Consider the following 25459-nt stretch of genomic DNA (forward strand, 5'->3'; position numbering starts at 1 on the left):
GAGGAGGGGCTAACCCCTCCCCAGAGAGTCACCCGTGAACTCATGACCTCTTCCTTCTTTCAGGAAGCCCTCCCAGAGTTTCCTGAAGAAAAACAACCCTAAGGATGAGGCTCTGGCTAAGCTGGGTATCAGTGGTGCCTCTTCGCCCCCGCAGGTGAGGTGCCGTTGGGTCCAGAGCGTGGCCGCCCTGCTCTGGAGTCCTCCTGAGGCTCCCTGGGGTGACCCTGGCCCCGGCTCACAGCCTGTGTGTGTCCCCTGTGCCTCCCCAGACACTGTCCCCCAGCCCAGGGAAGGCCCCCCCACCGGCCGTGGCCCCTCGACCCAGGGCCCGACCACGGCTGATGCCGTCCAGCTCCATCAAGGAGAAGCAGGGGCCCCTTCAAGAGCTGTTTGGCCAGAACCCACCCACTGCCCAGAAACCCCCGCCTCCGCCTGCACCCCCACTGCCCCCGCCCTGGGAGCCAGTGAGCCCTCCAGCTGAGCCCCGCAGTAAGGAACCCCACATTCCTGTGCAGTGGGCTTTGAGGGGGGCGCGGTGGGGGGGATTCCCAAGGACCTCTCTGAGTTCACAGCACCGAGGTCAGAAGCTCGGGCTTTCGGACTTTGAAGTCGTGGGCAAGGAGCCCCAGCTTCCGCGTTCCCGCGGGGGGCAGGGCCGGGGCACCCCTGGGGCCTGTCTGGCACAGACGGACTGTCACACACAGGGCGTTGGCCTCGTCAGGAATTTAGTGGCCCTGCTGACGTGGTCAGGGAGGGCCCACGCACGTCTGGGACAGCTGGAGGCGGGAGCTGGGACGGCGGGTGGGAGGGAGGCGGCAGAGGTGAAGCTGGCCTGGCGTGCAGGGCTCTGGGGAGGACGGTCTTCTCTGCCTGTGCCCCCATCACCCCATGCCACCAGGCAGGTCCACGCCCGATGCTCATTGGCCCCTCCATCTGCCAGGCTTGGTGGAGCCCATGGGGGACCAGGGCGTCTCCACCCAGCTGCTCGTGCCTTCGGGCAGCGTCTGCTTCTCCTACGCCAGCGCCCCTTGGAGGCTGTTCCTGCGCAAGGAGGTGGGCGCCAGGGTGGGCTTCAACCCGGCCTCTCTGGGTGGGGGACGAGGCACAGGCGGTGGGGGAGCCAGCCTGGGACCCCAGTGTCAGCTCCCCACCGCCCACCTCCTTGCCTGGTTTCCTCTGAGCCCAGGAGGCGAGGTGGGGCAGGGAGCCGGGCTGGCAGGGGGACCACCCCCGCCCACTCTCGCTCTCCCGTGCCCCCGTCCAGGTGTTCTACCCCCGGGAGAACTTTGGCCACCCCTACTGCCTCAGCCTCCTCTGTGAGCAGGTGAGCACCCAGCCCCGCTGCGGTATGTGCAGACAGAGCACCCTCCCCACCCCGGCCAGGTTTCCTCCGTGGGGCGCGGGTGCGTTTCAAGTCCTGCCTTCCTTTATTTACTCCTCACAACGTCCCTCAGAATGAGGAGCACGTTTGACTTCTGTGTGTGAGTCTCTGTCGTGTCCGACTCTTTGTGACCCCATGGACTGCGGCCTGCCAGGCTCTTCTGTCCATGGGATTCTCCTGGCAAGAACACTGGAGTGGGTTGCCATGCCCTCCTCCGGGGGATCTTCCCGACCCAGAAATCGTTGCAGGCAGATTCCTTACCGTCTGAGCCACCAGGGAAGCCCCTTTTTGGCTCATAATGAGGATTCAAAATGAAGCATATGCAGCACCCAACACAGGCCAGGCAGACAGCAGGTGCTCACTGGCGCCTGCCTGCCAAACTGTGGATGCTCCCAGAGGCTCGTGTTTGCTCCCCCCCCCCCCCATTCTACAGCACCCCCTCCTCCCCCAGGTCTGTTCTTTCAGGGACGCTTAGCTGGAGGAGGAGCAGCAGCTCGACTAGTGCAGGCAGCTGGTGGGGGGGGGAGGCGGGAGCGCCGTGTGGATGTGGCCCTGAGCTTGGAAGCCCCTGCGTCCCTCAGCGTCATGCCCATGGGACCCTGCAGCTTATCCTGCACGCGTGGCTGCATCTGGGGTAGGCTGAGGCCTCAGGACCGGGTGGTGAATGCCTTGCTTTGCCCCCAGATCCTGAGGGACACCTTTGCTGAGTCCTGCATCCGCATCTCCCAGGCCGAGAGGCGCAAGATGAAAGACCTGCTGGGTAGGATCCAGGGACCACGGGAGGCTCAGGGAGCTGGAGTAATGGGGGTTGGACCTGTCCAGAGGGAGGGAGTAAACGCTGGGGTCCCTGCTGTGAAGCAGCCTGAGGACAGGCTGGGGCTCTTCCCGCCCGCAGGAGACCTGGAGGTGGGCCTGGACTCACTGGACACGGCTGAGGACAGCGTCAAGAAGCGCATCGTGTTGGCCGCCAGGGACAACTGGGCCAATTACTTCTCCCGCCTCTTCTCTGTCTCGGTCAGTGAGGCTGGGGATGGCAGTGGACTAGGTGCCAGCTGGATTCCTTGGCAGCAGGATGAGAGCCAGGGAGGGCTGGGTGGATGGTGGCTTGGAGCTGGGAGCCAGGCTGTGACCCACCCGCCTTCCGGGCAGGGTGAGAGTGGCAGCGATGTGCAGCTGCTGGCTGTGTCCCACCGCGGGCTGAGACTGCTCAAGGTGACCCAAGGGCCCAGCCTGCACCCCGACCAGCTGAAGACTCTCTGCTCGTATAGGTGAGCGGGGCCCGGGGCTGGGCGGGGGGCGGGGCGGGCTGGTGGGACGGCCCCCCAGCTCACGCCGTCACCCTGGTGCAGCTTTGCTGAGGTGCTGGGCGTGGAGTGCCCGGCCGGCTCCACCCTGGAGCTGTCGCTGAAGAGTGAACAGCTGGTGCTGCACACGGCCCGGGCGGGAGCCGTCAAGGCCATGGTCGAGCTCTTCCTGAGCGAGCTCAAGAAGGCAAGTGTGGGCTGGCAGGGGGCCTCCACTGCTGCTGCCTGCTACCCAGGCTGCCTTGGCTGGTCTCAGGGCTGTCAGCCATGCTCCTTTGAGCTGCCTGGAGTCAGGGACGCTGGGTGGAGAGTGAGGCCAGCAGGGGAGCAGGGGGGACAGGCAGGAAGGGGTCACAAGCAGGCTGGCCCCTCACCCGCCCGCCCGCCTGCAGGACTCCGGCTATGTCATCGCCCTTCGAAGCTACATCACCGACGACCACAGTCTCCTCAGCTTCCAACGTGGGGACCTCATCAAGCTGCTGCCGGTGGCTACCCTGGAGCCAGGTATCCACGGGGCAAGCAGGGTGGCAGGGAGACAAGGCAGCGCCTCCGGTGGGCCGGGGCGGGGGAGGTCAGGTGGGTGAGACTCCATCCTTGGGCATCTCTAGGCTGGCAGTTCGGCTCCACCGGCGGCCGCTCCGGACTCTTCCCTGCTGACGTCGTGCAGCCGGCAGCTGCTCCGGACTCGTCCTTCTCGACAGGGCAGAGGAGCGGCCGGGGGCACAAGGGTCAGCTGCAGCGCAGAGAGTGGGATAGGGCGTCGGAGGTGAGGAAGACGGGAGAGGCAGAGGCAAGGCCTCGCTAGGAGCTGAGGAAAGGGCTCCGTGGCCCCCGGGCGGCTGAGGACCACCCCCCGGCCTGGTGGGCAGCGCTTGGCCTGGTGCTGCCCCTCTGCCCGCTCCCAGTTTCTTGCCCTGTCTCTCCCCAGCAAGACTGTGAGCTCCCGTGGGCAGGGGCGGGGTGTCTGCCTCTCGTGCGGCTCTCGTGGTACCTAGTTCGGTGGCGCCTGGAAATGCTCAATAAATGGCTCTTGACCTTCCCGGCTTCTGGTGGTGTGCTCACTGCAGCTGCTCTGCCTGCTCCTCTTGGGGTGGGCGGGGCTGGGGGCTGGGGCAGGGCCTCGGGACAGGCCAGCGGACCCTTGGGTGGCACCAGGTCTCCTGTGTTCCTAAGTTGCCCACCCACCCCTGGAGCCAGGCGCGCAGTGACAACTCGGCCACCAGCCTGTCCCCCTCCGGGGCCTACGTCACCCTGCCCACGGACTCCGACTACACCATGCAGGAGTTTGCTCTGCGCTACTTCCGGAAGCCCCAGACCCTGTGAGTGCCCTTCCTGCCCTCCCCACAGCCCCGTGCCAATCCATCCTCAGTCCCCCTGAAGCAGGTCTCCCTGCTAAAAGCCCCCAGGCCGAGGCTCTCTGTACCCTCCAGACCCGGCCTGGGATGGGGGTGGGAGGGCTGAGCAAGCAGGGATGTCCTCCCCGTGCCCTCAGGCCGGCCCAGACCGGTGGAGACGCTGAAAAGGCCATGGCCAGCCTGGTGCAGTACAGCAAGGTAAAGGGGACCGTGGGGGGGAGCCAGGCTGCGGACCTGCCCCCAGGCCCTGCCCCGCCGGCCCCAGACCTACAGCCCAGCCTCTGGCCGCAGGCTCCCATCCAGGAATCGCTCATCAGCTTCAGCAACGAGGACACGAATAGGCAAGCTGTGGAGAGCTTCCAGGGTGAGTGGCCACAGCCTCTTGGGTCCCTGTGCCTGCGACCTAGGAGTCCAGCCACCTTCTTGAGTTTGCCTTCTCGGGGCAGCGCACCGGTGGCTCCTGTGCTGCATGCCCCCCCCCCCCCCCACTTCTACTCATGCCCAAGGGGGTGTGGCCTGTGTGGGGTCTGGGCTGGAAGGCAGTGGTGGGTCCGGCTCGCTATGCGCTCTGTGTAGCCCTGGGGCCCACAGCATCTCTGAACCCTGTCTCACTGTTAAGGCTGGGACTGCCACTCTGCCTGGCTCCCATGCATCTTGACAGCAAGGCATGAGATGGCCCCGCGTAGTGATGGCCGCATGAGCCAGGGTCAGGCCCCTGTCCTGGCTCACCACACATCGTGTCCTGCCCACAGCTCTGATGCAGTTTATGGGGGACCAGTCCAAGCCGCGGGGCAAGAATGAGCTGGATCTCCTCTATGGGCTGCTGAAGGTGAGCACGGGCTGAATGTGCCGGAAGCTGCAGGGGAGACAGTGAGCCCTGGGGGCCCCTCTTGGTCTTCCTGCTGGGCCTCCAGGGCATCCCCTCTCCTTGGTCAAAACATGCTCAAATCATCCAGTAATATTCACTGCGCACCTGTTACATGCTGGGCTCAGGACAACTTGGCCAAGTTGGTCAGGTCCCCACAGAGCCTACAACCTAAAGGAAATGGTCAGTAAACCATGATGCAGCGAGCCCGGGGCCAAGAGCACCATGGAGTGCGATAGAGCAGGGGCGGGGCTGCTATGGTGCAGCAGGCTTGGCGACACCGTGACCTTGGAGCAGAGGCCTGGAGGAGGCCAGGGAGTGAAGCCTGCGCGCCTGGGGGCAGCGCGTGTGGGCTGGTGAGAGGAGGAGCCTGGCCCCAGCGAGCGAGGGGGAGTGGAGGGTGAGGACCAAGGACAGTGGGTCCAGGGCGCAGAGGCCTTGCCATCCACTGTCAGGACTTCTTAGTTTTCAAGATCGGGGAAAGCACTGGAAAGTTTGAAAGACAGACGTGGCTTACAGTTCATGGGTTTGCTCTGGCTGTTGTCTGTGATTCTGGGAGTTTACAGGCAAGGGACAGGTTACTGCCATGATCCTAGGTAAGACATGGTGCTGGCTCAGGCCCAGAGGCAGCAGGAGGGTTTGCTATGGGGTGTGAGACAGAGAGGCCAAGGATGACACCAAGGCTTTGGCCAGGGCACTGGCTGCTCTCCCACAAGGACGGCCGAGTGAGGAGCAGGGCTGGCCTGTGGCGGAATCTGTTGGGGACACATGAAGTCTGAAGTCCCAGTCTTCAAGTGGAGGGTCTGGGCTGGAGGCAGGCCTGGGGAGTCATGAGCAGATGACCTGAGCGGCTCAGGTCACCAGGGAGCAAGTGCAGACAGAGGCCCGAGGGCGCTGCAGCCTCTAGAGGTCCCGGAGGTGAGGGGAGTCAGCCGAGATGACTGGGCGGAGGGACCGGAGAAAGAGGACAGGCCCCAGCTCAGCCTGGAAGCGGGTGAAGGTGGTGACCTGGCGAACGGCCGGCGGTGCAGATGCTGTTGAGGAGAGTGAGACCAAGCCCGACAGAGGACGGCGGGCTGTCACCCCGACCTGCCCTCGCCCCCACCGTGGCCATTAGCAGGGTCTCTCTGACCTCAGATCCCACACCATCCCCACCGCTCTGCCCCTCCTGTCCCCACAGCTCTGCCAGGAGGAGGAGGATCTCAGGGACGAGGTTTACTGTCAGGCCATCAAGCAGGTCACGGGACACCCCCGGCCGTGAGTGGGGGACGGGGGTGGGGGAGCAGGGGCGGGCCTCTCAGGGAAAGCACAGCACCGCGGCCTGGCCAGCTTGAAGCCCAGGCTCTCTGCCCTGCAGGAAACTCTGTGCAAGAGGCTGGCGCTTCCTCAGCCTCCTCACGGGCTGTGTCCCCCCGTCGAACACACTGATGCCCTACGTGACCAAGTTTCTGCAGGACTGGGGCCCTCGCCAAGGTGCCGGTGGGGAGGGGCTTCCCGGCGGGGGTCTCGGCAGCTCAGGGAGGGGCTGGGAGATGCTCATGACCCGGCCTGGCTCCTCTCTGCAGAGCTGGCCCAGAGCAGCCAAGAGCACCTCCAGCGTACAGTCAAGTATGGGGGGCGCCGGCGGCTGCCCTCCCCAAGCGAGATGCAGGCCTTCCTGGTACTGGGGGTGCGGGCCGGGTGGTGATCCGGGACTCCCTGTGAGTGGCAGGAGCTTGGGCCTCTTTCCACGGGTGGACTGACCCCGCGCTTGCCCTAGCAGAAAGGACAAGTAGTCCACCTGGTCCTAATTCACCTGCCTGGGGGTGTGGATTACAAGACCAATATCCGCACTTTCACAGTGAGTGCAGGGCTGCGGGGGGGGTGGGGGGATGGGAAGACACGGGAAGCCATGGGTCTCAGTTCTGGGACACCCCCCACCCCCGCAGCCCCGTTCCTTCCCCAGCACCCCTATCGCAGCCCTGACACGCCCGCAGCCCTGTTCCTTCCCCAGCACCCCTATCGCAGCCCTGTCCACACGTCTAGGTGGCAGCAGAGGTGCTGGAAGAGCTGTGCAGGCAGATGGGCATCACGGACCCCCAGGAAGTGCAGGAGTTTGCCCTCTTCCTCGTCAAAGGGGACGGTGAACCGCCCGGGCTGGGGAGGAAGCATGGTCCAGGTGGATTCTGCTACTGTGGCCTTGAGGGAGGCGGTTCCCACGCCTGGGGCTGGCAAGGCCGTGGGCGGGGCTTGGCCCTGGCAAGCCCGTTCAGGCTGTGAACCTGGACTCCCCGCGCAGGTGAGCTGGTCCGGCCCCTGTGGCCCCAGGAGTACCTCAACAGCGTGCTGGGGGGTCCGGGCGTGAGCCTGCACAGTCGGCGGCTCGGCTGGGAGAGCCGGCTGCACTTTGACAACCCCACCTACATCAGCATCCACTACGGCCAGGTCAGCCTCGCACGGTGGTGCCAGCCTCAGCGCCTGGGCAGGGCCCTCCAAGACCCCCTGCCCTCAGAGGAGAAGGGGGTGGCGGCAGTGGGCCTGGGCTCAGGAGCCGCGCCTGTGCCGCCCCTGCCCGCTCAGGTGCTGCGGGACTACCTGCGGGGGAAGCTGGGGCTCAGCCCCCAGGAAGACGCCCGACTCGCCAGGCTGGCGGCCTTGCAGCAGCTCAGCAGGAGCAAGGAGGAGCTCCCCCCAGAGTGAGTGGGAACGCAGCCCCCATGCTTCCTGCCACCCCTCTACCCCTCCTCCAAAGTCGAGGCCACTGGTGCCCTTCATGGCCCTAACCCAGAGGGCTATGTACACCTGTCCCCCCATCCCGCCCCATGCTCCTCCAGGGCAGGGCCCACACCTCATCCATGTGTCTGGATCCCTGGTCTCACCCATGGTAGCCACTGGTTGATTGATTTAGCACCAGCTGTTCGCCCAGCCTCGCCTGACCAGGCTGTGTCCTAGGCAAGACCTCCTGGCTTACTTGCCGAGGCAGCAGCAATGGCAGATGAACATGGCCACTGTGAAGAGCCTGATGGATCGGGAACTGAGGCAGCTACAAGGATGCAGCTCCCAGGAAGCGCAGATCAGCTTCATCAGTGGGTCTGGGGCAGGGGGACAGCCAGGGAGCGGGGAAGGGGGCACCCAGGAAGGAGGGGCACGGGTAGAGGGGATGAGCAGCTTCTCCGGCAGCCCTGCTCTCTGTCTGCAGAGGCTGTGAGCGAGCTGCCCCTCTTCGGGTACACGGTCTACATGGTGCTTCGAGTCAGCAATCCGGCCCTGCCCAGCCCCGGCCTCCTGGGGCTGAACCGCCAGCACCTCATCCTCATGGACCCCAGCTCCCAGGTGGGCCGGGCTCCTGCCCCCGTGCCGGCCTGGGCACCCTCAGGGCACTGGTCTCCCACCCCCGACACTGACCCCACCCCCAGGAGCTGTGCTGCTCCGTCGCCCTGAGGGATCTGCAGCGGCTCCACCTGCTGAGCCCGCTGGACGCAGAGGGCTCCCCTGGCCTGGAACTCAACTACGGCTCAGCCGACAGCCCCCAGACCATCTGGTTTGAGCTTCCGCAGGTGGGTGGCCTCCACACGCCCTGAGAAGGAGGCGAGTGCCTCACCCAGGCCCAGTGTGCCCGGCTGCCTGAGCGCAGGCTGCTGCCCAGGGCTCTGGCGTGGCAGGGCTGGGGGACAGAGGCGGGGGGCTGGTGGGGGAGCCCTGCCCTCACGTGCCCACGCCCGCACAGGCACAGGAGCTGAAGCACACCATCACCTTCCTGCTGGGCGGAAACCCTCCTTCCAGCTAGCGGCTGCGCTGCACCCAAGGCGGGGGGGCAGAGACGGAGACGGGACCCCTCCCCGGCCCCCGTCTCACCTGACAGTCTCCTCTGGGTGCGTCAGCCCAGTCTGGTTTGGACGTCACCGCTTGGCTGTCCTGGAATCCACTGTAGCACGGCCCACAGTGGGGTGGCTACAGCGACTTCAACTGGGGAAGTGCTGGAGCCTCACTCTGGGGCAGGCCTGCGGTGGGGACTGCAGGAACTCGGCCTGGGTGTCTGGGGGGTCACCCAGCCTGGGGGAGATGTCCACTTGGGCCCTGGCCCCACATCAGCACGTGCCCAGACCTGGGAGGAGCAGCTGCTGAGGAAATAAAACTCCCGAGAGAACGGGTTGAGCGCGTGCGTGTCAGAACCAACCGGACACTTTATTCTCCTGTAAATGCTGATGTCCCTCCCGGCCTTCCTGACCAGGAGCTGAGCCGGGCAGGGCGGGCTGCTGCCCCTCTTGGCACGAGCTCTGCCCCTGGGCTGGGCTGCAGGCAGCATCATGAGGGGAGAGGGCTGTGGGGTGGACTGAGGGCAGCAGGGGCTCCTCCTGAGCTGGCTCCACAGCCTTGGCCTGCTGGGCCTCGCCCTGAGTTTAAAGTGTTTTAAGAGCGGGAGGGACCGTTTTCCTTCTGCTTCTCCGGCAGCTGCCACACCACATGCCCCTTTCTCACTTGTGGATCTGGCCCAGAAAACCCAACCACGAGGGCCAGGGAGGCAGGGAGGTGAGGAGAAAGAGGACCTCAGGCTTTGCGAGCAAAAAGAAAGGTGGGCTGACCTCACTTTGGGAGGTGTCCGGGCCCATTTCCAAAGTGAGGTGTGGCCAGAAGCGAGGAGAGCCGGACAGCAGGCCACCCACCATCCCTGGTCCTGAGCGAGGCCGGGTGGGCCACGCTGGAGTCTGGGGGGCGAGTGGGAACGCGGGCCCATCGGGCCCACCGATCATCTCTGCGGGCCACACAGGCCGTGCCAGTCGGCTTCACTCTCGCATCGGGCTCGGCCGCGGAACAACTGCTTGATGATGTCCTGCGCCTCTTCCTTCACTAGATTCAAGGGGGGGCGGGTAGGCGTGAGGGCCAGTCCCCTCCCAGCGGAGCCCCCACGCAGCCCTCCCGGCCGGTGCTGCTCACACTCACCGCCTCTCCTCGGACAGGGGTTCTGGGTCAGCGAGTGCGAGAGGTGGCGGGCGAAGGCTTTAAACAGTTCCTGGAGAGAGAGGGTGCGGAGGGGCCAGGAGCACAGGCCTGCCCCCTGAGCCGCCCAGGCCACGGCCCAGAGCAAGGCAGGCCCTGGAGGAGGCCGCAGGCCTCTGGGCTGGCTGGCTTCCGCCTTGTCTTGTCCTGGGCTCACACATCCCCCACCCCGTCTGCACCCCAGTGCCCCCAGCTCAGGGGAGAACAGGGCCCAACCGCCTACCCTACCTTGGATGCAAACTTGCCCTCCTTGTAGAAGGGGGTCAGACACCTGACCACCACATTCGCAGCCTCCTTCAGGGAGATGCTGGGCGCCGAGCGCTGGCAGGAGCCTTGGGGGCTCGAGGGGCTCTGGTCACTGGCTGAGACGCTGCCCTTCACCTCAGCTAGGATGGAGGCCTTGGCTGAGAGGCGAGGCCTCTTCTGAGCCTGGCTACCTGGGTTCTCCTGGGCAGGGCCACAGCGGAGGGTCACTCTGGAGTTCCCTGTTCTGGGCCCCTCCCTCCTTCTGGAAGACTGGGCCTCCGGGCCCACTGGCTCCGTCTGGCCCGACCCATCTGCCCTGGGATGTGGACAGCGGAGACGATTGTCTCAGGCCCCTCCCCAAGTAGGCTCCAGCATGGCAGCCTTGTGCTTCTCGGTACCTGCTGAGGTCTGGGCCGCTTGCCTCTCTGTGCCTCCTCTGTGGGGCTGGGCTGGCCTTCGGGGGGCCTCTGGTCTCTGAGCAGGCAGGCACTGGCCAGAGGGGGAGCAGGCGTCAGGGTCCAGTCGCCTCTGCCCCCTCAGCCTGGGCAGCCCAGTAAAGCCCATGGCAGGAACCGGCCACGCGGCAGAGGCCCAGGGAGCCAAGAGGACGCCAGGACCACCCGTGCGCTCACCTCGGGCCCTCCTCAGCACACTCCTTGGTCTCGGGGGGTGCAGCCAAACGCCCCAAGGCTCCACGCCCCACAGCTCCATCCTCCTGCCCTGAGCCCTTCTCCAGGAGCATCGGGGGTCCCCGCGCCCCATCATGGGAGGGGCTGGTACTATCTGCCCCCGGGGCTGCAGTGAGCGGGGGCGGGCTCTTGGTCTTTCGGCAGAAGAAGCGGGCAATGTTCTGAGAATCCTTGAGGGCCGCAGCGGCCAGGAGCTGCTGCTTCTTACTGACCCGGGCCTTGGCGGTGGGGCTGCCCCGGGCGGGGCCTCTCTCCTCCTCAGGGGAGGGCCCCAGACAAACAGCACCACTCCCGGCGGCCTCTCCTTGGGGCCCAGGCAGGGGCTCAGCGCACTCCACACCCTGGTGGTCACAGGGCTGGCTGGGGGCCCCCTGCTCGCCGCCCTGCTCAGGCCGGGGCTCTTGCTCCGGGACCCACGTCTTCTCCATCAGCTCGGTGGCCGTCTGGAACAGGCAGGAGCCTTTGGGGAAACCAGCTCCCACCCGCTTTGGCTTGAGCTGCGAGGAGGAGAGACGCTGCTGACCACAACCCTCCAGCGCTCGCTGGCGGGTCCAGGTGTGGCCGTGAGGGCCTGGGCAGGCAAGGCTGGGCAGGCCGAGGCTTGGGGGTCGGGCTGGTGAGAGAGGTGCTGTGGGGGCTCCAGAGCAGGGGAGAGCAAGGGTCAGGGCTGTGTTGCCAGGAGGAGCAAGGGCTGTGCCGTTACTCAGGGCGCGGGGCCGGGGCGCCGCTGGCTTGGGAGGCGCGAGGACACCACTCACCGAGTACACCTGGGAGGCGGGCAGGACGTCGTGCTCGGTGGGCTCCGGGGGCTTGGCCTGGGCGCTGCAGCTGCTGGTGCCACCGCCCACATCGTAGAGGTGCCCGTCCTTCGAGGCTCTGTGGATCTCAGCCACCTGGGGCAGGGAGGGAGCGGGGGATGCCCTGGCTGGCACCCGCTAGCTCTAGGCTTTCCATGAATGGGTTCTGTGGCCCATGCTTGCAGGCAACTGGACACCGGACAAGTCCTAGCCCCCACAGGGCTGGCTAGGAATCCTTGCAGCCAGGGAAGGAGGGAAGTCGGGCTTCTCCCCGAATAAGTGGCCCCCTGGGTGGGGAGCTGCCCCACCTACCCCTTTTTCAGCACACCTACCTTCTTCAGCACGCTGGCCTTATACAGGTTGGCCACCTTAGCATTTCGGAACGTCTCATGTTCCAGCTCCACTGCCTTGGCCTGGAGGTCAAGTCTGAGGGCAGCAATGAGATTAAGGTGTCAGGCCTGAGGGCAACCCTGTGAGACTCCCCCAGGGGACCCTGGAGATGGCTTCAGGGCCTGGTGGGAGTGGCCTTGGGCACAGGGATTCCAGCCTGGACTGTCTGGGCGCTGTGGCTTACTGTCCCTTGGCAGTTCCTGGCAGCCTTTCATGGCCAAGCCTGCCCCCCGGTGGGGCTGTGTGAAGACCCACACCCCCTTGGAAAGAAGATGAGTCACAATTTGGGGAGAGGTGCCCGAATAAACTGGGCTTCCTAGGTGGCTCGGTGGTGAAGAACCCATCTGCCGATGCAGGAGACCCAGGAGACGTGGGTTCAATCCCTGGGTTGGGAATATCCCCTGGAGGAGGAAATGGCAACCCACTCCAGTATTCTTGCCTGGAGACTCCCATGGACAGAGGAGCCTGGCGGGCTACAGTCCACGGGGCTGCAGAAAGTCGGACGTGACTGAGGGACAGAGCACACACGCATGCCCAAACAAGCCAGGGGCTGACGACACTCACCCATCAGCGGAACCTGCGGCTTGGCGGTTACTGCTCAGCGCCTCCTCCAGGAGCCCCAGGCAGTGCTCACGGGCCTGCATCGGGGCGAGAAGGGGGTCACACAGGACCCAGGTCGGGGGAGAGCCCGGGGGCAGGTGTGAGGAGCTGCCCGCCTCCTACCTTCACAGTGAGCCTGGGGATCTTCCTACTGGCAGCCTCTCTCAGGGGACAGTCCTCATCTGTGGAGGAGAGGCGAGTCCTGCCACCCTACTTCCTGCTCTCTGGCATCCCCGGTCCCCCAAAGAGGCATCCTCCACCCACACCCTGGGACCAGCCCAGGGTACATTTCTGTACTGACCTGGGGGTATGAACTCCTCTGTCTTGGGGTCTTTGCCCTGGAAGATGACATGAGGTCCTGTGAGCCATCCTGCCCCACAGCAACACAGCTCTCAGTCCAACACCAGAGAGGGGCTGAGAGGGCGTGAGCAGGGCCACCCGGAGCCCCGGAGCCCCACCCCCTTCACCTTGCGCAGGCGCATCTGCTTCTGGTAGAAGAGATTCCATTCCCGCTTCTGGGCCTCGTCTCTGCTCTCGTCCCCGCTGCCTCCAGACCCTTCATCATACCTAGGCAACAGGCTGGGCATGAGCCGTCCTGGGTCTGGGCTTTGCCCTCCCATCACGCGTCTGGTAGGGAAGTGATGTCTCTGATGCCCTGGACGCGTGGGCGCAACACTGACGTCCTGGCCCCAGCGTGGCCCTCGGGGCGGGGGCATGTGTCACTTCTGATCTGGCCTTGGCCCCAGGGAGAGAATGCCAGACTATTTCCAGTGGGTTGGGGAGCCCTGGCCTCATGGCCCCTTACCTGCTAAAGCCCCCGTAGCCCCTGCGGCCTCCCTCATACAGCTCGGGGTCATAGCCGTTCCCCCGGGAGGGCCCAATGCAGGTCTTGTTCCCGCTGCCTCTCGGCTCCAAAGCATCCAACTGCTTCCGCACGCCCGCGGGGTTCTGGCAGCAGTCGCAGCCTTTGGTGCAGGCGGGGGGCGCGTCCCCGAAGTACTTGGCGATGGCGGCATGGCGGCACCTGGAGCAGGGGTGGTGAGGGACCCACTCGGGCCAGCGTTCGTTTACCCGATCCCCAAACTCTGGCTGAGTATGGCTGTCTGGCAGTGTGGCCAGCATCTCACGCAAGCCTCACAAGGCATCACTGGGCAGGGTGGGGCGCCCATTTTAGAGATGAGGACAATGAGCTGAAGGAGATTCCTCAAAGTCATGTAACACACGTGCCCAGGGGAGCCAGGGCACGGACCCCATTCTTCTGCTCCTCCATGGGGCACTCCTCCAGGCTCCAGGCCCCAGCCCCCTCTCCATCCTCTGGTAGGGGGGCACCCTGGGAGAAGCATCGCCTCTGGGTGCAGACACTGACTCAATAGCTGAGGCTGTGTCCTTGGGGAAAGAGTCTGACCTCCTGAAATGAAGCCTAGGCACCTCGAGCACAACACACCTACCACCCGGCACAAGGAGAGCCCTGGCCCCTCGGGCTGCCTAAGAGCCAAGACAGCGCTCTGAAGTGCGTCACAGCACTTAGCACTTAGGCCTCTTACTGCCGCTCCTTACTCTTGCCGAGTGGGGCTGGGGAGAGGGAAGAGCAGGAAGTGGCCCTCCCCCCCCCCCTGCTCCGTTTCTGTCTCCTGGCGACTCCTCCCTGTCGTCCCCAACAAGCCTCTGCCTGACCCAGTGTACACGGCCCAGAACCGGGAGACTGCTTGGGAGCAGGAACCAGGCGGCCCTGGGCCGGCACCCCATGCCGGGCACTGGTGGGCGCAGCCTTGGCTGCGGTCTTCCTCCTCGCATCTTCCTCTGCCCTGACCACCACAGCCCCCTTGGGGTGCCAGCCTCCAGCAGTCTCTCCCGTGGGGGCCCAGTGGATCACTGGGGCAGATGTAGAGACGGGGGGGAGGGGAGGGCACAGCTCCATCTGGGCCATTACAAACAGTGGTCCCTGCAGCAGGCATGAGGCACGGGGTGGGCAAAGCCTCCGGAGAGGCCAGAGCAGAGGCAAGGCCATCCAGGTACCACATCCCAAAGACAAGAAGAGCTGGCACCACTGCTGTAGCTGGGACAGGACTTAAACACGAGCACTGCCTGGGGCCGCAAGGAACAGGCTGAAGAGTGCAGACCCAGGGGCCAGCTCCGAGAACACAGCCCTGGGGAAAGGTGGGCTGGCTGCGCGGCCACCAGAGGGCGCCATTCCCGCCGCACCCAAACCCACGCTGCTCATCCCGCTGCCCAAGTCTGTGCCACCGCACAGTGGCCGCCTGTCCAGCCTCTGCGACGCTCTGGCATCCCAGTGGTGTGGCCACAAGCCTGGCTTCCTTCCCCGCGCCCTCCCCCAAGCCCTGACTCACTGGCGTTTTGTGCTCACACTCAAAGGGCTCCATTGACTGCTCGCAGATGCGGGCTGGGGTCGGCCCCTGTCCTGCTCCGGGCACCGCCTGGTCTGCTGGGGTGGCACGACCAGCCAAATGTCAAACAGCCCCGCTGGCCGCTGGGCTGCTGTGGAGCCTGTCCCTGCTGGCTGGGCCAGGACTGTGGAGACGGCCCCAGCGGACAGTCGAGAAAAGATCAGCAGCGTCCTTTCTCCTCCGGGGCCACCCTCTAGGGACGGGCTAAGCCCGGGCGACTCCCTGGTCACTCGGAACTCCCACGTCCTTCCCCGAGATGCCGCCCCAGAGGGCTGACGGCCTGGGTGGTCTGGCAGCTCCCCCACTCTCTTTCCCAGGAGAAGAGAGGAGGAGGACCTGCTGGGGAGTCGCCTGAAGGACAGATTGGGGGCTGAGGGCTATGGGCCCTCCCAAGGAGTGCAAAGGGCTAGAGAGCTGCAAGCCCCCCTCCCTCCCGACTGCTACTCAGGTGGAGCCTCCCAGAGGTCATTCTTGCCAGGGAACGTGCGAGTCGCCCTCCTCTTTCATCAGCTCGCAGCCCAGGCCCAGCCCACACCCGCCCGGAGGGAGGGGAGGAAGAGGAGGAACAGGAGGGCCGCGCAGACCTCGGGGCAGGGAGCGGGCACAGGAAGCCTGCAGGACGCCGTCCCGGCAGGGGTTCCCTCCGGGCACAGCGGTGCCACTGGCTCCCCACTTGAGCGGCTGCCCCTTGTAATGTGACACTTGGATCTCCAGGACGACCAACAACAAAAAAGCGGAGGGAGGCCGAGACAGCGGCTGGCTGTCAACAGCCAGGAGCTCCGCTGCGCTGAGCAGAGGCACCCGGGGAGCACAGCCGCGGGTCAGGAGAGACGCGTCCGCAAAGGAAGGAAGAGGTGTGAGCCGACCAGGGAGGCAGGCGGGAGACGCTCGAGGCAACTGGCGGCCCTGCACCTGTGGCCGCCCCCGCCCCCGCCGCACCTGACTCGCAGGTGAGTGGCCGGTCACAGAGGAGGGGGGTGGAGGGAAGGGCGCCGCCAGGGTCCCCCGCCTCGAGGGTGGATCCACCATGAACACGGAGAAGAGGTTCTGGGGGACACACTTGGGCACAGCCTCCAGACAGCCTCCCCCGCAAACCGGGCTCTCCCTTCTCTCGCTGGGACCCAGCAGGGCTGAGGCTGCAGCCCCTCAGCGCGGGGTGGTTTTCTCCCCATTTGCTGAGCAGGCAGAGGGGCCCAGGGTGCCTGCTTACTCGACAAAAGTTAGTTTAAGCCTTTTCTATTCAGGGGGCTTAAACGAGGGATTTGGCTGGCCTGGTCAGGGAGAGAGCCGTCGCCTGCCCACTGAGCCTCCCTTTTTCCCAGGATCAAGTCCCTGCTTTCTCCCAGTCGAGGAGGCCCAGCCAGTTCAAACCACCCAGGATGCAGACGTCCTGAACAAGAGCAGCAGCTGCCACCTCTTGTTGGGGGCACTTGGTGTTCTTGGCTTGGGGTGGGGCCAGGTCCAGGTCCTCCTCCCAGCGCCCGCTGAGATCGCCAGGAGCCCCCAAATCTCCTTGAGCGCCAGGCCAGCGCTTGAGGGCTCCAACCCCAGGGTGGGGTGGAAGTGAAGCTGGGGGGGGCGCTGCCCCGCCCCAGTACTGGGCCCACTGCAGCCACCACACTGCGGACCCCCCCACTGCTCCAGCCTCCCTGTCCTCACACAAGCAGCATTAAAGGCTCCCTCCCCAGCCACCCCCACCCCCCAGATGTCTTCCCCAAGGCAAACAAGTCCACATCTACTAGGAAAGAAAACAACTACCCAGGTTAAAGTGGAAACCAAAGATCAGTCTGTGTGTTCCTGGCTCCGCTGAGGAACTGGCCTGGGCTGCGGGCTGGGGAGGTTAAAAGCCCTGCAGCGATGGGCAGTGATGACAGAGAGAGGGGACAGAGGCCGAGCGAGGGAGGGACGCAGCGGTGAGCCACCGTAAGATGGCCCAGGCAGGTAGGCGGGGATCAGAGTCCCCAGACCCGGAGGACGCAAGTGGACGGGGCCCCCCAAACACAAGTCCCTGAGTAGGGATACAAGGGTGATGCCCAGCTCCTGGGACTGCAGGAAGTCCGCAGCAGCAAGCAGAGCTACGGGGCTGGAGATCCTGGGCTGCTGCGGGCTCAAGTGTCTCCCTTCCACCGCAAGGTGGAGCCAAGGCCGGAAGCACAGTGCACTGTGGGCATCTCTGCTGGATAGGCCCAGGGAATCTGCTAAGATGCCCACGGACTTCAGCTATGCCTCATTCTCGCTGTTTCTCCAACAAGTAAGGAGTAAGGATGAAACCCACCTTGATAAAATAACAAGGCAGGGCAAGAAGCCCGTGGACCCTGAGGCACCAACACGCCCTTATCAGTCACCAAACACCCGCAGGCTGGGTGCTCCCCAGGCAGCTGTGTCTGGACTTGGAGTTTGGCAAGAAGGAAGCAGGGCCACTTCAGTACCAGGTGGCAGCTGTCTGGCCTGCAGGACGCCTGCCTGCTCGGTTGCAAGGCCCTCTGTGCCAGGAGATGCCACCCAAAGGCACGTGTCCTAGTGCCTCCAGCTCTGCCAGCCTTCCCTCGGCTGGCTCATCTCCCCGCTCTGCAGGCTGCCCGTCTGGCTGGGGCAGGGCCATGACGGGCCACGTGGGACAAGAGCCAGGAAAGCCACCACTTGTTCTGGCTGCTCCTAACCGAGGTGCTACCGGGCGTGGGGCTGGGCGATACTCTAGCTTCCCTGGTTCACAGGCAGGAAGTACAGCCTGGGAAGGAGTGTGGTGGACCTGAGTGAGGAAGACTGGCAAAACCCATAGAGAAGCCCACAGGGCTTCCCTGCCCATCTCCCTCCAAACCTGGGAGGAAGGTTAAGGGGACAAGAGGCAGCCCTCCCCGGAGTGCCCCCTCTCCTCGGGCCACAGCTGGGAACGCTGAGGGCTCCCTGCTGAGCAACTGCTGGGCCACGGCCACATGGTCACCTGACGACGGCTGGTTATATCGGGCACCCGGCGTCAGGCACCCTTGGCCTTGCTTTAAATAGCGTGCTGGGAAGCCCGCCCGGGACCTGCTGGAATGTGCCTCCACCCTCTAGTTGTACAAGGCCCCTCCAACTCCCCCATGGGCCCCACTAAGGCTCCTTTCACTCAAGGCCAAGCTGGAAAGGATGAAATAGCAACTGGAGAGCAAAGGGGGCTTCAGTCTTTGGGGCAGATCCACTCCTGTCCCCGGTGCAGACGGGATCGCACGGGCACCCCTGGGGCTGACCGTGCAGCTGGCCGATTTAGGTCCCCACAGGCCTCGGCTGTGCGCATCTGTGGCCTGCGGCTGGCGTGGACTGACGCTCTTCCCAGAGTGGGGCCCGGGCCCCCCGGGCATGAGTCTGCAGCTTTCTGACTTCTAACCCCTGGAGGGCCAACAGGCCCCGCCTTTCCTGCACAGCAGTTCAGCCTCTGCTCCACCTTCCTCTTCCCTACTTTGGGGATCACACCTGCACCCCCTCCGCACCCCGACTGACCAGAGTCTCCAAGCAACCTCTCACTCAGAAGTGGAGTCATCCCCTCTGGAATCCCTCCTGAGCCTTTAGGCACGGGGGCACAAGTGGAAAAGCACCCCTGCCAGCCCGCGCGCCTGCTTCCTCTCTGGAGTGCCTCTGATGGCTCCATTAGGCAATGCAGGCCCTGGGCCAATCAAGCTGAGAACGCCAGGCTAAGTGTAGCTAAAGAAGGGAAGCAAGAGCGGCCCAGCTCAGAAGCCTGGTGCAAGCTCCCTGAGGACGTTGGTTGGCCCACTGGAATGGGTCAGGTGGGCAGGCTCCCATCCTCCAGGAAACCCAGGGAGTGGGACGCCCAGGGGCCCGGGACCACACTCCTGTACACGTCTGCTGCACTGGGCCGCAGGAGGAGGTCTGCTCGGTGTGACCCGAGGAAAGGGGTCCTCATGAACTTGACACAGAAAAACTCGCGAGATCTGCCCTTTGGTGACAAGTCACAGGAGGTTCTCAAAGAGCAGGCGCGGCCCAGTGAGTGAAGACGCGGTGCTCCAGACTCCCACGTGTGGGCGGGGCACAGCCCTGGTCCTGTGCTGAGCCTGTCACACGGGCCAGGCCCTTGGTGCGCAGCTCCTGGGCTGACTCATTTTGACTGCAAAGAGCAGGCTGCCCAGGACAAGAGCCCAGGGAGGCACAGTGTGCCCGGGGAGAGGCCCCTTCCTCTCTCCGGTCTCAGGGTCCCCACGTGCAAAAGAAAGGAGGCAGAAGGGGATGACACGTGGCATTCTAGAATCCTATGCCTCCCAGGACATTGGAAGACTGGGCTCCTGATCTCCTCTGTAGAAAGACGCAGACCCTGGGCTGGGGCGTGGGAGAAGCTGGGGGGCTCTGACTCCAGTAGCTTCGCCCTCTGACAAGAAACCATCCAGTCCTCCACGGAGCCATCTCCACCTGCCTGCTACGCCCACCATCATTTACAACACAGCTGCCCGCCTCCAGCTGGCTCCCTACCATCTCCCTTCACCTCACACACCACAGACATCCTGGCATGAAGGACGCAGATGACACCCCCAATGGTGCTGGAGGAAGGCCACTGATGGCGTATGCGGGGAGGGGGCCGTGACTGCCCCCAAAGGCCGTCTGGCCTCTCCCCGCCCAGAGTGGAACCACGTGCCCCGGGCACTCCTGGAGCCCGGCGCTGAGCTTAACCCTCCCTCCCACCAGCCTCAAGGCGGGCACCCCGTCTTCACGTAAAATGAGGGGAGGAATAGACCCAGAGAGACAAAGTGACCCCAAGTCACAGAAGCGAGGAGGAGGCCAGCAGCATCAAACCCGGGATGATTCAAATGCTGTGCTTCGGGGGCCGGCTGGCCAGATGGGAGCAGGTACCCCGTGGAGAAGGAGGCACCTGTGCCAGCCACCATCCAGGCCCTGGAGGACTGCGGGGCAGAAGTGGCCTAAGTGACCATGGGTGGGGCTTATGAGGCCACCAGGAGATCCCACCTTCTAACGACCAGAGCTGCTCAAGGAAGGGTTGGGCAGGAGGGGGGCTCCCCTCCTCGAGCAAAGGCCACGCGTCAGAGAGGGCAGGGAGCCAAGGGCGGCGCAGAGGGCCCAATGACCTTCCAGGCAGCTCTGAGGACGCTACGCTGCGGTGGCAGGGCCAGGGCTGACCGCAGCCCGCTCCGGACAGACCTGCCAGGCAGAGAGCAGGGACGGGGCAGCGGTAACAAGAGCTTAAGGTCTGGCGCAGGCCCTGGGCCGCCGGCAGCCCCGCCTCGGTGAACAGGTTGAGGCTGGGTTGGCCCAGGCTGTTCATGAGCTCTCGCTCAAGAGGCGCTGGCTCCCTCGTGCCCACTGGTGAGGCGCCAGAGGAGGAAAGTCTGGGGTATAACGTGCCCTGACTCACTGACTTGGCCTGGGCCTTCACCTTCGGCCCCTCAGGCAGGACGGACCGGAGGAAGCCCTGGGTCACAGGTCTTGGAGGCTGACTGGCCACTCAGGGGGCGGGGGTGTGGGGGAGCGGAGGAGACCCTCTTGAGAGCCAGAGAGCAGGTCCCAGTCAGCAAGAGTGGGGCGCTTACACCCTCCCGGGGACGCCTGGTCCCACCCTGAGAGAAGACTCCTTGGGGAAAACTGGAGGAGTACCGTGTCACCCCACCTTCTCACAGGAAGACACCGAATGAGGAGAGAAACAGGGCTGATGAGAGGGGTGGGGGACCCCAGGGGGCCTCAGATCCCACCCCCCGGCCACGGTCAGCTCTCACCTCTGGCCGACCCTGGCGAGCAGCCCCCATGAGCCCGCTCCCAGGAGAACCTGACCCTCTGTCCCCAAAAGTGACGAAAAGTAAGGGTGCAGGCTGGGATCCCAGAGCCCCATGTCTGCACCAGGAAACCAACGGGGAGCTGTGTCCATACCAGACACCCTGACAACACCTAGTTGTGTCTCAAAACAAAGGAGCGGAACAGGGCAGTCACCTTCACAGCCAGCAAGCATGGCTGACCCTGGCTGACTGGCAGAGCCCTCCAGGGGCTGGCTGTGCCCGGGAGCCCCGTGGCGGGGCCTCAGGCTCCCTGTCCTCCTGTGTCCCGGGCAGGGGCAGTGCCAGCGAGGCGGGGATGAGGGCCAGCGCTGAGCGAGGGGCCCCGTGGCGCCCCTCCTCCCTGGTGAGCCACCGGACTCTGATGGGTGAGGCCTGACAAACCCGTTCTGCGGGCCGGGGTGGGTGAGAGGGCGGACTCTCGGGAGCCAGCTCTGCGGGGACGCCAGGTCTCTCTCTGCTCTGCAGCCCAGGAGGCACCCGGCAGGGACCCGGCGCAGCATGGCAGCCAGCGACCTTGTGCAGGAGTTACACTCCATTGGGGACAGGCTGCTACTCAAGCTGCAGAGGCTGCCGCAGGCCGAGCCCGTGGAGATCCTGGCTTTCTCGGTCCTGGTGGTTTTCACAGGTAAGCCGGGGCTCTTCCTCACATCCGGGAGAGGAAACCGTGGTGCCAGTCAGAGGGCTGGGTGGTCCCCCAGGCAGAGGAGGAGAAACAGATGTCTCCAGAGGGTGGGGGGCAGGGGATCTCCCCCTATCCTCCGACATCTGCCCCTGGGGATGGGGTGTGCTGAAAACCAGGGCCCCGGGGTGCTCCCGGGACCTCAACCCAGGGATGAAGGGAGCAAGAGCTCTGGGGGCCGGCGTGGGGACAGTCACTCCTCTCCCCAGATTCTCGGTGTTTCTGACCAGTAAGCAGACCTTTGGGGAAGGCCCTCCAGGCCCCCACGGGGCTTCCTCAGAAGTGAGGCGGGCGCGCTTCCTCCCCACCCTGTCTGAGCTCCCCGTGCTCTCTGCTGTCCCCCACCCCTCCAGCCACCGTGGTGCTGCTGCTACTGATTGCCTGCGGCTTCTGCTGCTGCCAGTACTGCTGCCCCAGGCGGAGGGGCAGGAGGACCCAGGTGGGGCCCATGACCCCACCGTGAGGGCCAGGGAGATGAGAGAAGCCGGAGAGGAGAGCACCGACGCCACGACCCAGGTGTCAGCCTGGCCCTGCAGCCCTCGCCCCTCAAGACAAAGACCCACGGCTCAGCCCTGGCCAAGCCCAGGGACCCAGACGCTGACGGAGACCTGGAGCCTCAGCAAGGACACCGGCTGTTTTGGCCACAGAACTCTCACCTGCAGGGCGCCCAGGAGGGATCGAAGGTTTCAAAGACAGAAAACCACCAGAGATTCTTTGTCGACCTGCGCTTTTTAACAAAGCACAGAGCGTGGTGCCCGTACTTGGAGAACAGCCCGCATCTGTGGGGAGCTGGCCCTCGGGGGTCCCATGCCAGAGAGGAGCAGGTCAACCAGAGAGGCTCTGTGCAGGAGCTACCGGGTCCCAAGCGCCCCCCAGAGTGGGGAACATGTGTGTTCTATTCCAGGGTTTGCCTGCTTCTTTCCAGTAAAGGCTTTCTGGTTACGCGTTTCCGCAGCGCCCCACTCCCCGGGCTGGGCCCTGTGCATCGCGAGTGCGGTGTGCCAGGACCCCGTGGGTGTAGCCAGTGTCTTCTCCTTGCAGCCTCTGCTCTCCCTGTGCCCACGGAAGCTGGAGAAACACGCAGGCAAGAATGCCACGTGGGGGGGCGGGGAAGGGGGTAAGACTCCGGAGCCAGGGGAGGGCTGCAGGGCCCCTCCTGCCGAGCGCCGCCTCCCAGGTGCCTGGTCGGCTACGACGGAGGCTGCATCTGCCGCAGGCAGGTGCCGGGCTCAAGAATGCCACACCACAGTCACCACCGCCATTAGCTGTAGGCGGCACGCCCTTGTCCTAGCAGGTCCTCCCAAACTTCCGGAATAAGACAGGTGAGGTCCCTGCTGTCGTCCATAACCTGCCTCCCGACCACACCATCCTCTCCCCAAGGGGCCAGACGGTCTGGGTTCAAATCCTCGCCACCCCGCCAGCCCCCAACCGGCGACGTGAACAGATGTTAGCGACATGACCTTCCCCTGCGAAATGGGGCCAGTCCTGGTACCCGACTCCTGGGGTAAGCCTGTGAGAATAAACCAAGACGGCTTTGGCATGCCCAACACCGGGCATAGCCTAAGAGCTCCACCGATACGAAGCATCCGTATTTGCCCCTCTATTTGGGGGGCCGAGTCAGAGCAATGTGGACCCATTTTAAGGAGTGGTCCTGCTGACACACAACCCTGCCCCGCCTCCTGCCCTCCAGTTTACTTTCTCTGCACAGAATTTTCCAGGTAGAGCTATAAACCCAGGAATGAGGGTAGGGGAGGCAGAGGCTCTCACAGTACCTGCCGCCCGCCCCCAACACCAGTCATCAGAGCCATGAAGAGCCCCGTGTTCCTACACACCTCCGGCGTCTAGGCCTGTGCAGCCTGCCCTGGTTGCCTGGAGGCAGAGCCCCAGCTCCTCGGGAAACGGGAGGGGAGAGGGGATGCCAGCCACCGCCACTCCACCGCCTCCAGCTCAGGCCGGCAGCAGAAGCCCTCTCCCCGGCTGGCTTCCCTTCCTGGTGTCCAGGGACTTGTCTAATGGGTTTGGTTTGGGTGGAAGACCCAAAGAGGAAATGCTTCCACAGAAAATAAAAGAAATGCAAGAATCTGTCTGTACACTCTACCCTTCTACCACCACCATGAAAGAATGGGGTTCAGAATAATAGTGATGATAATCATGACAATAATGCTGAGAATGGAGGTGGCTCAGTGCCGCCCCCCCTCCCCAGGCAGTGTCTGAAGCCTTCTGACACAGATTAATTCATTTAATTATCACAACAACCTAATGTCAAACAGACCATTATGATCCCCTTTTCAAAGGTTAGGAACTTGCCTAAACTGGACCAGCTGAACAGTGGCAGGACCCGCCTGTCTGGCTCACCACTCCCCAGGCCTCTAGCTGCAGTGCTGATAAGGCTCGCACTCCATCACCCACCACCTAACAATCTCAGGCCCCAAAGAGCCGCACCCCACACCCATCCCCGTGAGCGGGTGTGGCTGAGGAGTTAAGAGCTGGGGTGGGGCCCATCCACCGCTCCCTCTCAGAAGGAAAACACAGGGAAGGTGGGAGCATGTGACGCCCTGCCTTTCCCAGGTGCAGCACCCGCAGCTGGAGGGTCCCCAGGAAGCCCTCGGTTCAGAGGACACAGCAGCCTCATCCCAGTGTGATCTTCCTTCAGCAGGTTCATCAGCATCGAGAACATCCTTCGTCAGGGTAACTGACGCTCAGCCTCTTTTCTAGCAAAGATTCACGCTCCTGCGAGCAGCTGCCAAGAAGTGGGGACCATGGGCAGCCCTGGGCACCTACAGGTGGACAGGAAGTTCACTTCCTGTGTTTTCCTCCCCCAGGCCAGGCAGTACCTAACTGCTGAGTCCAAATAAGATTCTGTCCCCGCCCTCGGGGGCTTCCAGGGGCACAGCCCCACCACCAGTGGCTCCCCCACGGCTGTCGGGTCAGATTCCAAGCAGGCTCCAAGCCCCCGCGGCTCAACCAACCAGACCTCCTTGCACACAACAGCAGCCTGACACACTCTGGCTGGTCCCCTGGGGAAGATGGGCAGGGAGAGGAGACAGCAATCCCCCCCCATTGTAGGAAGGAATACACAAGGAGGTACAGCAAGGCAGGTGGGGGCCTTGGAAGAGGTGCCGTCAGGCCGTCCGAGCCCCAGAGAACACCCGGCTGACGCTGGCGACCAGACCTCTCCGCTCCCACCGCCGTGCCACCCTGGACCAGGCCGCCAGCGGCGTTGGCCTGCAGTCACTGCCGCAGTGTCCCCGCCAGCCTCGGCACTGATCTCCGCGCCTCTTCACGCCCCAGCCTCTGCCTGTGGCCTCTGCTCCAACAATGCCCACGACTGTGGTCTCTGCTGCCTCACAAGGGTTTTTCACTCTATGCTTCAGATCTGCATAGTTTACTGTCCAGACATTACACCTCAGAAACTACAGTCAAGCCACTGGTGCAAGAATCTCATTAGCAGAGGCCACACAAAACCGTTTTCTCTGAAATCTGTTTTCCCGAACATTAATGTTTGAAAGCAATCTACAAATAACAACCTTTAGGACAATATATTTGCTTGTGGGTAACAAATTCCAGAGCCTAAAAAGCAGAGGACAGAGAGTTCCCTGGTGGCCTAATGGTTAGGATTCTGGACTTCCACTGCCATGGTCCAGATCCAGTTCCTTATTAACCCCCTGGGTTAGGTTCCTGAGATCCTGCAAGCCATGCGGTACGAACAACAAAACGATCATTTAAAAAATAACTGAAAACGAAATAATTCTGTACTTAGAAAATGTTTCTTCACTCTCCTTGGGGAGCAGTTGTCTGCTGTCCCCTAATTCTAACTCTTACATCATCTTCACATCTCAACTTAATCATTGCTCCTCCCAGGGGAGTCCCCTGGGCCCCAGGCCATGCCAAGGACACCAACAGCATTCTCTACCTCTTCCCACCATATCACTCCCTTCCTGGTGATCATTTCAGAAGAATTTTCTGACCTGGGCCAGCAATCAATTAAAGCAATGTT

The 25459-nt window shown here is 64.0% G+C and overlaps 3 protein-coding genes across 5 annotated transcripts in view; 2 read left to right on the forward strand and 1 right to left on the reverse strand.

Moving 5' to 3' along the window:
- Window positions 1–8832, forward strand: part of MYO15B (myosin XVB) — a 29864-nt gene extending 21032 nt beyond the window's left edge. The window contains exons 39-63 of the mRNA XM_065909897.1: window positions 64–154; window positions 270–489; window positions 941–1053; window positions 1265–1324; window positions 2066–2141; window positions 2277–2395; window positions 2531–2649; window positions 2731–2872; window positions 3078–3189; window positions 3294–3451; window positions 3859–4004; window positions 4178–4238; window positions 4332–4404; window positions 4793–4869; window positions 6086–6162; window positions 6263–6378; window positions 6471–6565; window positions 6668–6745; window positions 6931–7027; window positions 7184–7329; window positions 7465–7580; window positions 7837–7970; window positions 8084–8217; window positions 8301–8441; window positions 8612–8832. Coding sequence (XP_065765969.1) covers window positions 64–154; window positions 270–489; window positions 941–1053; window positions 1265–1324; window positions 2066–2141; window positions 2277–2395; window positions 2531–2649; window positions 2731–2872; window positions 3078–3189; window positions 3294–3451; window positions 3859–4004; window positions 4178–4238; window positions 4332–4404; window positions 4793–4869; window positions 6086–6162; window positions 6263–6378; window positions 6471–6565; window positions 6668–6745; window positions 6931–7027; window positions 7184–7329; window positions 7465–7580; window positions 7837–7970; window positions 8084–8217; window positions 8301–8441; window positions 8612–8671 — 2761 coding nt within the window. The 3' untranslated portion in view covers window positions 8672–8832. The remainder of the gene's footprint in view (window positions 1–63; window positions 155–269; window positions 490–940; window positions 1054–1264; window positions 1325–2065; window positions 2142–2276; window positions 2396–2530; window positions 2650–2730; window positions 2873–3077; window positions 3190–3293; window positions 3452–3858; window positions 4005–4177; window positions 4239–4331; window positions 4405–4792; window positions 4870–6085; window positions 6163–6262; window positions 6379–6470; window positions 6566–6667; window positions 6746–6930; window positions 7028–7183; window positions 7330–7464; window positions 7581–7836; window positions 7971–8083; window positions 8218–8300; window positions 8442–8611) is intronic.
- A 196-nt stretch (window positions 8833–9028) lies between these two features.
- RECQL5 (RecQ like helicase 5) overlaps window positions 9029–25459 on the reverse strand; it is a 29124-nt gene continuing 12693 nt past the window's right edge. Inside the window, exons 8-19 of the mRNA XM_065909076.1 lie at window positions 13410–13628; window positions 13072–13171; window positions 12906–12942; window positions 12728–12786; window positions 12569–12642; window positions 11947–12040; window positions 11576–11710; window positions 10761–11314; window positions 10527–10617; window positions 10111–10329; window positions 9826–9895; window positions 9029–9732 (exon numbers count right to left, since the gene is read on the reverse strand). Of these exons, the coding sequence (XP_065765148.1) occupies window positions 9632–9732; window positions 9826–9895; window positions 10111–10329; window positions 10527–10617; window positions 10761–11314; window positions 11576–11710; window positions 11947–12040; window positions 12569–12642; window positions 12728–12786; window positions 12906–12942; window positions 13072–13171; window positions 13410–13628 (1753 nt within the window). The 3' untranslated portion in view covers window positions 9029–9631. The remainder of the gene's footprint in view (window positions 9733–9825; window positions 9896–10110; window positions 10330–10526; window positions 10618–10760; window positions 11315–11575; window positions 11711–11946; window positions 12041–12568; window positions 12643–12727; window positions 12787–12905; window positions 12943–13071; window positions 13172–13409; window positions 13629–25459) is intronic.
- Window positions 15583–23471, forward strand: SMIM5 (small integral membrane protein 5). Of its 3 annotated transcripts, none has more exons than XM_065910082.1 (3): window positions 15583–15959; window positions 21249–21408; window positions 21816–23471. In XM_065910082.1, the coding sequence occupies exons 2-3, from the start codon at window positions 21282–21284 to the stop codon at window positions 21923–21925; spliced, it is 237 nt and encodes a 78-aa protein (XP_065766154.1). In that variant the 5' UTR covers window positions 15583–15959; window positions 21249–21281; the 3' UTR covers window positions 21926–23471. The 3 variants fall into 3 exon arrangements, with proteins under 3 accessions (XP_065766154.1, XP_065766157.1, XP_065766156.1); XM_065910085.1 differs by having other exon boundaries at window positions 15719–15959; window positions 21254–21408; XM_065910084.1 differs by lacking the exon at window positions 15583–15959 and adding an exon at window positions 21089–21126.

Source organism: Muntiacus reevesi, chromosome 18, assembly GCF_963930625.1.
Source record: "Muntiacus reevesi chromosome 18, mMunRee1.1, whole genome shotgun sequence".
NCBI lineage: Eukaryota > Metazoa > Chordata > Mammalia > Artiodactyla > Cervidae > Muntiacus > Muntiacus reevesi.